The sequence below is a fragment of the Cebus imitator genome, unplaced genomic scaffold (assembly GCF_001604975.1).
Source record: "Cebus imitator isolate Cc_AM_T3 unplaced genomic scaffold, Cebus_imitator-1.0 Scaffold71, whole genome shotgun sequence".
Lineage (NCBI taxonomy): Eukaryota > Metazoa > Chordata > Mammalia > Primates > Cebidae > Cebus > Cebus imitator.
In genome coordinates, this window is record NW_016107386.1 from 3,871,075 (window position 1) to 3,882,774 (window position 11,700).

The 11,700-nt window shown below is 38.0% G+C and overlaps 1 protein-coding gene across 3 annotated transcripts in view; it reads left to right on the top strand.

The window, feature by feature from the left end:
• The window catches only part of CHUK (component of inhibitor of nuclear factor kappa B kinase complex), a 41,291-nt gene that overhangs the window by 5,603 nt on the left and 23,988 nt on the right, over window positions 1-11,700 (top strand). For all 3 annotated transcript variants that reach the window (XR_005200790.1, XM_017531269.2, XM_017531270.2), the window contains exons 3-9: window positions 1,671-1,785; window positions 2,441-2,510; window positions 3,337-3,425; window positions 5,226-5,315; window positions 5,454-5,578; window positions 5,763-5,870; window positions 6,449-6,584. Coding sequence is in view for 2 of the 3 variants with exons in the window: in XM_017531269.2 (XP_017386758.1) it covers window positions 1,671-1,785; window positions 2,441-2,510; window positions 3,337-3,425; window positions 5,226-5,315; window positions 5,454-5,578; window positions 5,763-5,870; window positions 6,449-6,584 (733 nt within the window). In the remaining variant the exon portion in view is untranslated. The remainder of the gene's footprint in view (window positions 1-1,670; window positions 1,786-2,440; window positions 2,511-3,336; window positions 3,426-5,225; window positions 5,316-5,453; window positions 5,579-5,762; window positions 5,871-6,448; window positions 6,585-11,700) is intronic.

Here is an 11,700-nt window from a genome sequence, read left to right on the forward strand (position 1 = left end):
AAGGCTGGGCGTGGTGGCTCATGCCTATAATCCCAGTACTTTGGGAGACTGTGGCAGGTGGATCACCTGAGGTCAGAGTTCAAGACCAGCCTGGCCAACATGGTGAGACCTCGTCTCTACTCAAAATACAAAAATTAGCCAGGTGTGGTGGTGGGCACCTCTAATCCCAGCTACTCAGGAGGCTGAGGCAGAAGAATTGCTTGAACCCGGGAGGTAAAGGTTACGGTGAGCCAAGATCGCGCCACTGCACTCCAGCCTGGGCAACAGAGTGAGACTCCATCTCATTAAAAAAAAAAATAAAAATTACCCTAACATTTGGTGGCTTAAAATAGCAAACATTTAGTATCTTTTAGTTTCTGTGACTTAGGAATTTGGGAGTGACTTAGCTGGGTGACTTTACCTTAGAGTCCCTCCTGAGACATCTCAAGATATTGTTGGAGCTGCAGCAGTCCAAAGGCTTGACTGGGGCTGGAGTATCTGCTTCCATGCTCACTTACATGACTGTTGGCCAGAAACATCAGTTCTTCACCATGTGGTCCTCTTCATGGGGAAGCTTAAATATCTTCATGACATGGAAGCTAGCTTTCCCCAGAAAGAGTGAGTGATCTGAGAGAGTGGGCAAGATGAAAACCGACATGTCTTTTATGATCTTCCCTCAGAAGTGAGACTCCATCCTTTTCTACCACATTCTGTTTGTTACAGTGAGTTACTAAGTACAGCCTACATTCAAGGGGAGGAGTATTAAGCTCTTAAAGGGAGAAGTAGACATTTTAAAACTTCCACAGATAGTGTGCTAAGTAATTTTCAGATCGTTCTTCCAGTTATCACAGCAGTGTTATATTTAAGTATTATTTTGTAAATGAGGTGTATAGAGTCACTCAGCTGGTGGTTGGTAAAGTGTGGATTTGAAATAAATTCTTTCTGACTCCAATATGTGTGCTTAAATTTTGATTCTCAAACTTGGCTATGTGACAGGATCACCAGGAACGCTTACCAATATAAATTCCCAGGCCCTACATTTACATGGAGATTCTGTTTGTTTGTTTGTTTGAAGAGATGTAGTCTTGCTGTGTTACCCAGGCTTGACTTGAACTCCTGGGCTCAAGCAGTCCTCCCACCTCAGCCTCTGGAGTAGCTGGGACTATAGGCATGCACCACCACACCTGGCTAAGTTTTAATTTTTTGTAGAGGTTATATCTCACTGTGTTACCCAGGCTGATCTTGAACTCTTGGCCTCAAGCAGTCCTCCCACCTCTGCCTCCCAAACTGTTGGGATTACAGGTGTTAGCCACTGCACCCAGCCTAGACTGCCAGATTTGAATCCTTACTTGACTACCTACTCACTGTGTGATCTTTTTACTTAGCCAATTTGTACTTTAGTTTTCTCCAGTTTGGTGAAAGTATTAATAAATCTACCTATAACAGGATTATTGTGACAAGTAATAGAGTTAATAAATGTAAAGTGCTTACTGCTTGGCACATAGAAATGTAATAGTGATGGTATTTTTATGTATATTTTCTTTTAAAAATTGATTTTTAATTATACAAATCAGAAATTAGAATATTATATATAATACTGATCTTCTTTGTCCCCTCTTCATCCCTCCACAATTAAGTAGCATTTCAAACCCAGTCCCTTTTTTTTTCTTGTAATGTTTCTCTTTTATTAGGTTGAACCATGCCAATGTTGTAAAGGCCTGTGACGTTCCTGAAGAATTGAATATTTTGATTCATGATGTGCCCCTTCTAGCAATGGAATACTGTTCTGGAGGAGATCTCCGAAAGGTAGGGTGGATGTTTTGAGATGAGAGATGATAAATCACAAACTTCAGCAATGTTTGAATCATATAATAAACTAGAATAAGAATTGGAAAAACTATGGTCTGCTTCCTGTTTTATAAGTAAAATTTTATTAGAACATAGCCACATTCATTTCTTTACACTTTGTCTGTGACTGCTTTCTTATGGCTGCAGAACTGAGTAGTTTTAACAGAGACTATGTAACTTGCAAAACCTTAAGTATTTACCATCTGGTTCCTTACAGAAAATGTTTGTTGACTCCTGATTTAGAAAATGCATTTTTGTTGCTGCTGTTTGTAAGATGGGTCTATAGCAATAGTGTCAGATAAAAATTTTGGTGATTCTAAAAAGTTGTTTTCTGTACTGCGATCTTTCTTTTCTACCTAATTTTAAATGTGCCTGTATGACTGTTTTTATATTTGTCAGTCTTTTCCAGTTTTAGATGCTTTTTGCCTCTTTTTACTTTTATGAGCCTTATGAAATTTATATGCCTTCAGTATGGATTTGGTAATTTTATTCCCTTGTATATTATCATGACTTATTTTCTCCTTTGAATATTCTTTTATAGTAATTAATGTGTGGTCACTATTGCAGCGCAGCAATTTGCAGAACACATTTTTAGATTTCTTTCTTTTTTTAGCTGCTCAACAAACCAGAAAATTGTTGTGGACTTAAAGAAAGCCAGATACTTTCTTTACTAAGTGATATAGGTATGTAATCAGTATTAAAATACCATTGTAATGTAATGCGCCTTGGTCCATAAAAGATTCTGTATCTTTTTGGGAATTCAAGAGAATTGATAATACTGTACAGAGTCTATAGAATTTTAACATCTATAAGACGTTATAAAAATCTATTACTGTTGATGCTAAATTAAAACTAGGATGTTATTTATTTTTGGCTAGGAGTCCTTTTTTTTTTTTTTTTTTTTTGGTCTAGTAGATGTTCCAATAGCTGACAAAAAAGATCATGTGAAATGACCTTATTCGATTTCACTCCCCTGTACCCAATTGACATAGTAATTTTGTTTATAGTGGAACTGCATCTCCTTGAGGGATGGGTTCTCAAGTCAGCTCTTCAGGGTGAAAAATCTCTGCTTAATCAAAATGACTCCTGAAAAATTCCTAAAATAACCAGTATCTGACCTTTTGAAGGAACCTCAAAAACCAAGAATTTGTTTCCCTGTATATTTTGTTTTGCCTCTTTTCCAAGGTCATGAAGGCCAAACTCCAGTTGAAATGGGTGATTTAGGTGGGAGAAAGAGGCTTACAAGAGTTACAGGGATTTTTCCAATTGCTTGTTCAATTTCTATTTAATGTTCATTCTAATGAGTTATATGAGCATATAGCATAATTTGTGGTTTGTTTAATGTTACTTTCTTTGAAGAAAATTTGAACTACTATAATATTAGTTGTGTAGATATGATGATCCATATAAACTTGAGCATCAGAGCAGATTTGTACAAAATGTGAGTTGATTTTTTCTTTTAACTCAATGCTTTCTGTTACTTCAAAGTATACTTTAAACTTTATTTAGGGTCTGGGATTCGATATTTGCATGAAAACAAAATTATACATCGAGATCTAAAACCTGAAAACATAGTTCTTCAGGAAGCTGGTGGAAAGGTAGGTGAAACCTAAAGTAATGTTTCATGCCTATCAAATATAGTCTCTCTGATATAGTTAGTCCTTGAGCTTTGGTGTCTTCGTTGTATGCCCATAACACTCTTTTTCCATTTCAGTCCTCACCACACTGAACTGTAGTTTTGTGTTTAGTTTTTTGGTCTTTTCTTTTTTTTTTTTTTTTTTCCATTTTTTTTTTTTTTTTTTTTTTAGGTTTTGGGGTACATGTGAAGAACATGCAAAATTGTTGCATAGGAGTTTTTTGGTCTTTTCTACGAAACAGTGGTTCCATTAGAGAAAGAACTGCACATTTCTTTTTTTTTTCATTTTTCATACTTATCCCAGCTCCTAGACTTCACCTGTCTCATTCATGTCAGTTTTTCTAGCATAGTATCTATCAGAGATATAGTGATATATAGTCAGCACATCTAAAACACATACACACACATCCTGGGTCCACTTTAAGAAAAAAAAAAAGAGCCGGGCATGGTGGCTCACACCTGTAATCCCAGCGCTTTGGGAGGCTGAGGTGGGTGGATCACCTGAAGTTGAGAGTTCAAGACCAGCCTGACCAACATGGAGAAATTCCATCCCTGCTAAAAAATACAAAATTAGCCGGACGTAGTGGTGTATGCCTGTAATCCCAGCTACTCAGGAGTCTGAGGCAGGAGAATTGCTTGAACCCGGGAAGTGGAGGTTGTGATGAGCCAAGATCATGCCATTGCACTCCAGCCTGGGCAACAAGAGTGAAACATTGTCTCAAAAAGAAAAAAAAAAAAAAAAGTATGTATTTTTTTTTTTCATTTTTTAAAATTTTTTCTTTTTTTTTTTCTTATATTTGTTAAAATATAAACATAAAAATATTACATTTTTTTTTTTTTAAGATGGGGTTTCACCATGATGGTCAAGCTGGTCTTGAACTCCTGACCTCATGTGATCCACCCACCTTGGCCTCCCAAAGTGCTAGGATTACAGGTGTGAGCCACAGCGCCTGGCCCGTATATTTTTAAAACTTATTTTCCTTTCCCCAGTTTAAATGAATCATCTGGAGAAGAACCAGAAATTGTGAATTGACTCTTATAATGTTCATTTCATTAGTAATTTAAGCAGTTTTCTTGTTCCCAACATCTAAATTCCATTCCAAAAAAGACTTAAATGCCAAGAGTCTGAACCTTGCATTGAGTTGTGTGCTGTGTCTTTACTTAGTGAAGATAGTTGTTTGTCTGTTGGAAGTGTTGGAACCTTGGTGATGCTTCTTCTCTTAGGAACCTTTCATGTATGCTTGGCTCCAAATATCTCTGCTTTTATTTTATTTTTTTTTAAATCCAAAGACTTCAGGACATTCTTGAAGTTAGATCTAAGCATTTACTTACATTTAATCCACTCTAGGGAATATGATGCTTCTTCAAGTTTGGAAGTCACCCTTCCCCTTACTTTCCAGTTTAGTGGATCATGCTTATTTTGAATATAGCAAAATAAAAATAAATAGCCCACCTGTATTTAATTTTCACCATGTACCAAGCGCTGCTTTGTTCTTTACTTTCGTTATTTCACTGGATCCTAATAACAATTCTGTGAAGTAGGGACTGTTAGTCATCTAATTAGATTACTGAGAGAAGTTAAATAACTTGGTAGATCACATGCCTAGTTAAGTGGTGGCACTCAGGCTTGCAATGTATTTGTGTTATTACAGAGTCCAAGTTCCTCACTACCACCCTCTCTACAGCCTTATAAGGATATTGTTGTCTTTAATTTTTAAATTTCTCTACCATTTAATACTTATTCTGTCTTATTATTTTGCAGATAATACATAAAATAATTGATCTAGGATATGCCAAAGATGTTGATCAAGGAAGTCTGTGTACATCTTTTGTGGGAACACTGCAGTATCTGGTGAGACCTCTTATTGTTTCTTTGACTTTAAGTGTGTATAGGATTCTCTTATTTCTGAAGATCACGAATATAGTAGTTCAAAAATAAGGTAGCTTTTCCCATACAGTGTTGGTATTTAAAGCATTTTCTCTTTTGAAGGCCCCAGAGCTCTTTGAGAATAAGCCTTACACAGCCACTGTTGATTATTGGAGCTTTGGGACCATGGTATTTGAATGTATTGCTGGATATAGGCCTTTTTTGCATCATCTACAGCCATTTACCTGGTAAGAAATGGATGAGAACTTGGGCATGCTTAATGGGAATGGAAATTTTTTCATCTGTCTGATTTTTTTTCTTTAATTGTTAAATTCCTTTTGAAATGTACAATTGAATATAATTAAATGTCAAGAAATCTTAGAGTATTTGTGAAAATCAGGTTGTCAGCTGAGATAGCTTTTGTTTTTATAGGCATGAGAAAATTAAGAAGAAGGATCCAAAGTGTATATTTGCATGTGAAGAGATGTCAGGAGAAGTTCGGTTTAGTAGCCATTTACCTCAACCAAATAGCCTTTGTAGGTAAGTATATTTTAGTTAAGGAAGTTCGCGTCAGTTTCTCCAGAGTTGTAAAAGAATAATAGAGTCTCTATCAAGTTGGATTATCCAGTAGAACTTTCTGTGATTATATAGAAGTCTATATCTTTGTTGGCCACGTGAGGCTATTGAGTACTTAACAGGTAGCTAGTCTGGCTAGAGAGCTGAATTTTGAATAAATAGTAACTGTAAATAGCCACTTGGGACTAGTGGCTATCATATTGAACAGCATAGGTCTAGTGGAAACAAGAACTGCCATTTAACTGATTGGCATAGGTCCTAAGAAGGCTCTTAGGATAATGAAGTAAATGGGTTATTTGCAGAATGGATTTGGACTCATTGTCGAAGTTATCAGTAACTGCATGTGGAGTTTTGAATAGTTTTTAATGGAAAAAAGTTTGTCCCCTGTCATTTCATGAATTATTTGAAAGTAAGTTATGGAATGGTACAGACAAGTGATGTGGGAAAGGAAATGGTTAACCTACAAAATTACTTTTCTAACAGCGCAAACCGAAATTGGAACATAACGATTTCATTTTCACCCCATTTTGTACGTTTTCTAGTTTAATAGTAGAACCCATGGAAAACTGGCTACAGTTGATGTTGAATTGGGACCCTCAGCAGAGAGGAGGACCTGTTGACCTTACTTTGAAGCAGCCAAGATGTTTTGTATTAATGGATCACATTTTGAATTTGAAGGTTAGTCTTAATGGGTCTACTGCGTAAGACCAGCTTTGAAATTAACAAGTTTATTTGGAAAATTAGCATAAATATATTTTAATAATCTTTTCCTGATGCTTTTTTTTTTTTTGAGACGAAGTCTCACTCTGTCACCCAGGCTGGAGTACAGTGGCACGATCTTGGCTCACTGCAACCTCTGCCTCCCAGGTTCAGGCAATTCTGCCTCAGCCTCCTGAGTAGCTGGGATTACAGGTGTATGCCACCACGCCCAGCTAATTTTTGTATTTTTAGTAGAGACGAGGTTTCACCATTGTTGGTCAGGCTGGTCTCGAACCCCTGACCTCTTGATCCACCCGCCTCGGCCTCCTAAAGTGCTGGGATTACGGGCTTGAGCCACTGTGCCCGGCTTTTTTTTTTTTTTTTTTTGAGACAGGGTCTCACTTTGTCACCTAGGCTGGAGTGCAGTGACACAATCTCAGCTAACTGCAGCCTCTGCCTCCCGTGATTCTCCTGCCTCAGCCACCTGAGGAGGTGGGATGCAGGCGCATGCCACCACACTTGGCTAATTTTTTGTATTTTTAGTAGAGATGAGATTTCACTGCATTGGCCAGGCTGGTCTCAAACTCTTGGCCTCAGGTGATCCTCCTGCTTTGGTCTCCCACAATGCTGGGATAACAGGCATGAGCCACTGCATCCAGCCCTGATGCTTATTTGAAAAAGAAAATTAAATTCTTACAGCTGATTTTTTAAAAATTTCTTTAGCAAGCTTTCTCAGTTTGCTTCTCTGTGGTCTTTGTTGATGAATCCTTTGAAACAACTTTTATTTACCCTTTCCCATGTTGTTGCCATTATCCTTATTCATTTATGTCTAATCACTGGGTTTGATTTGGTAAAGAAGGCTCCTATCTGCCTTTCATGGCTCTGCCCTTACTCCCTAACCTATAGTTCATTCAATATGTACTACCTATCTTCTAAAAATGCTTTATTATTATTCTGCTCAAGAAACTAATGTAGTTCTGCCCAAAAAACTAACATAGTTCTTCTTTTTTTTTTTTTTTTTTTTTGACAAATCAAGTGTAATCTGATCTGCTTGGCTTTTTTGGGGGGCTTTCCCTAACCAAGTTTTGCCTTGTACCTGCTTCTCTTAACCTGTACCTCATGCAAGACCAGCTTGTTACTGCTCCTTATGCCTCAAACCTATTATCTACTTTTGTGCTCTGACAGATGCTATCCTTCTGCCTAGTATGATCTCCATTTCTGTGTATCTCCTCACCTACACTGGCATATCTTCAAGAGCTTTTCTTTAAATGGTCTCTGCCTCACAATTTGTTGTTTAAAGGCCGTATTCTCTGATTTTCATCTTCCATTCATGCATCTTCATATAGATTGTTGTCTTCTTCAATGTTGGGATTGTTTTACTACTTTTATTAGCAATCACCCACCCTACCCATCCTAACCATGGCATTCTGTACAGAACAGGGCCTGTATCAGGTTCTCGGTAATTTATTGGTATGAATGAGAGCTATAGATAGTTTTATTATGCAGTACACCCAGAAACAACTCTCATCTATAGTCTTTCCATTTCTGTTGATTGTTTTTAGTATACATAGTTTCTAAAATTGAAATGAGAAATTATATATGTAATGTTGGAGTGCATGGCAAGATAGCTCACTTCAATCTGGAACTCCTGAGCTCAAGTGATCCCCCTGCCTCAGCCTCCAGAGTAAATGGGACTATAGGCGTGCGCCGCCTCTCCTGACTAATTTTTAAATTTTTGGTAGAAATGGGGCCTTGCTATGTTGTCCAGGCTGGTTTTGAACTCCTGGCCTCAAGTGATCCTCCTACCTCAGCTTCCCAAAGTGCTGGGTTCACATATGTGAGCCACCGTGCCCAGCTTTGGCATATTTTATTAAATAGAAACTTGAAGCCATGTGGATGTCCTTCTTGGCTAACACTGAAAATATACCTGACTTCTTGATTTGGTTTTCTTCTACTGTGCCAAAGAATAAATCATCCCTCAGTGTGTTAGCAAAGCAGGACTTTAGTTCTGTGTTGCCTCTGAAACATTTTGGTTGTGCATGAACCACATCTCACATTTTTTTCATACTTGTCATAGGAATCATAGCATCATTTCTGCTTTGAAGGGCACCTGTGAGCCTCTTGTTATAGGGCATGGGGAAAGAGTCCACATTATGGAGTTTGTAGTTTATGGACTTAAATTCAGTTTGCAGCACCACCATTTACCTGTCTGTGAACCTGAGCAAATATTGTCTCTATCTCAAGGACAGTAATATCTTTCTCAACGCATCAATATTATTATGAGGTTGTATAGAATAAGGTGTGTGTAAGGTACTATTTATAGTAGTTCAAGAAGCTTCAGGGATGCTTGTTAGACATGGTAATAGGACTGAATTTTGAAGAATGAGAGTTTTTAGGGAAAAGGTGGGGGCAGGAGAGATTTATAGGCAGCAGAGCATCATGAGCAAAAGTATAAAAGCATGAACTGCAAAACAGCTTGGTATTATTGTAAGACATTTTCCTAAAATGTTTATATATATAGTACAAGAAAGGAATGATGTCTGTTTTTCACTTTAAAAAGGATGCAACAAAACAGTTACTGAAATATTTCCCTTTTAAAAAAACACTTAGTGAGTCTGATTGTATGCATATTTTCCAACTGTTTATTACGAAAATCTTTAGATATGTAGAAGAGTTGAAAAAAGTTGAACCTACCACTGAAAATGATGGTGAAATAGCAGCATTTAATTATTTTTTTCGTTACCTCCTCTTTCATGCCCCTAAATGTAACTATATTCTGAGTCTCTTCTTGGTTCTCTCTTTTTCCATTACATTCCTTTCTTTTATTAGGCAACTGTAAACTATATATGGTGAACTCCTGAAGTTACTTATTTCATCAGCGGTGACTTTTCTGCCAGGACTTATAACTGCTATATAACTGTACTACCTGGCTGTTCCATTGGCACTTAACAATTTACTAAAAACTGGACATATTTGTTCTGTCCATTAAATCTACTTCTTTTTTGTTTGTTTTGTTTTGTTTTCTGGGATGGAACTGCACTCTGTCTCATAATCTTGGCTCACTGCAACCTCTGCCTCCTGGGTTCATGCGATTCTCCTGCCTTAGCCTCCCGAGTAGCTGGGATTACAGGCACCCACCACCACATCCAGCTGATTTTTGTGCTTTTAGTAGAGATAGAGTTTCGCCATGTTGGCCAGGTTGGTCTTGAAACCCCTGACCTCAGGTGATCTACCTGCCTCAGCCTTCCGAAGTGCTGGAATTACATGCATGAGTCTCCACACCTGGCCCCATTAAATCTACCTCTGTAGCTTTCCAACACCTCTATTTGCACTGTCACCTTTGTAGTTACCCATGTGGGAAACGTTGGCTGTCTTGACTCTTCCTTTCTCTTCAATCAATATATCCAATTATTTAATCAAATTTATCTTTTGAATATCTTAACAATTCTGAGCTTGCCAGGTTCTCAATTTAGAAAGGCTTCCGTAGTTCTCTTTCACTTATTGAATAAAGTCCAGACCCTTACATTGGTACTCAAAACCTATCTTGATTTCATATCAACCTACACTTCCGGACTTATCTCTTACTAATGCCCTGAGAGGGCATCATTTTAGGTACATTTGAACTGGATTAATTGTATTCTCTGATTATTCCCATCCCTTTCTACCTGCCTACCTGTTTTCTGCCTAAAGGAACTTTTTTTTTCAGTCTTTCCCCATTCTAGTCTTTCTTCCATTTCAAAGTTTAGCTCAAGTAGTGCCTCCTTTATGAAGTGCCCATTTCCTCCTGCCGAGTGTATGATATTTTCAATTGAGTATACCACCTATCACATTTTGCCTGGTATTTTAGTTCTCTTAGTATATCTTAATATCTTCTGTTTGACAATAACTGTATGGAGGGCAAGGATCATAAGATACTGAGTTTGTATACCCACTGCCACCATCACAACATACTTAGTATGTGCCTACCAATAGTAGGTACTCATTAAATATTTGAATGAACAAAAAGATAAATTTAGGTTGTATTTCCTCTTTCTTTCTTTTGTTTTCCTCTGGCCTGGAACTTTGGTAGTGGGATGCCGTGATGCCATACGCTAACATCCTGTGTGAAAGTAGATGTCCAGTATAGGATTTTCATTCTAAGTCTCTGCTATTGCTACTAGTGGCAGCTGTCATAGCGTGAAATCTGCCTACAATAGGGAAGGCATGGAAAGTCTCAGGTAGTATAATTGTATTGTAAATCCATGTCAGTTTTGAAGATTTCCCTACTCCCCTTTTAAACATAAAAGATTTCTATTAAGGCCAGGCGTGGTGGCTCACGCCTGTAATCCAGGTACTTTGGGAGGCCGAGGCGGGCGGATCATGAAGTCAGGAGTTCGAGACCAGCCTGACCAACATGGTGAAACCCCATCTCTACTAAAAATACAAAAATTAGCTGGGCTTGGTGGCATATGCCTGCAATCCCAGCTACTCAGGAGGCTGAGGTAGGAGAATTGCTTGAACCCAGGAGATGGAGGTTGCAGTGAACCAAGATCTTGCCACTGCACTCCAGCCTGGGCAACAGAGTGAGACTCTGTTTAAAAATAAGTTTAAAAAAGAGATTTATATTAAAGGAAAGTCTCTTAATAAGAGAAATACTGGCAATCGTGTTATGACATTTGGAATTCACATGAAAAGGATCAGCTTCAGGTTATAAAAACAGTTTGATATTTTGTTTTGAAAATTTTGTTAATACAGGTGCAGTGGCTTATGCCTGTAATCCTAGCACTTTGGGAGGCAGAGGCAGATAGATCACTTGAGGTCAGGAGTTTGAGACCAGCCTGGTCAACATGGCAAAACCCTGTCTCCACTAAAAATAAAAAATTAGCCAGGGATGGTGGTGCATGCCTGTAGTCCCAGCTACTCAGGAGGCTGAAGCAGGAGAGTTGCTTGAACCCGGGAGGTGGGGGCTCCAGTGAATCAAGATCACACCACTGTACTCCAGCCCAGGTGACAGAGTGAGACTCTGTCCCAAAAACAAACAAAATTTGTTAATATGCTTTTAAGTTTCCTTTTTTTTTTTTTTTTTTTTTTTACATGAGGAATAAAATTTATATAA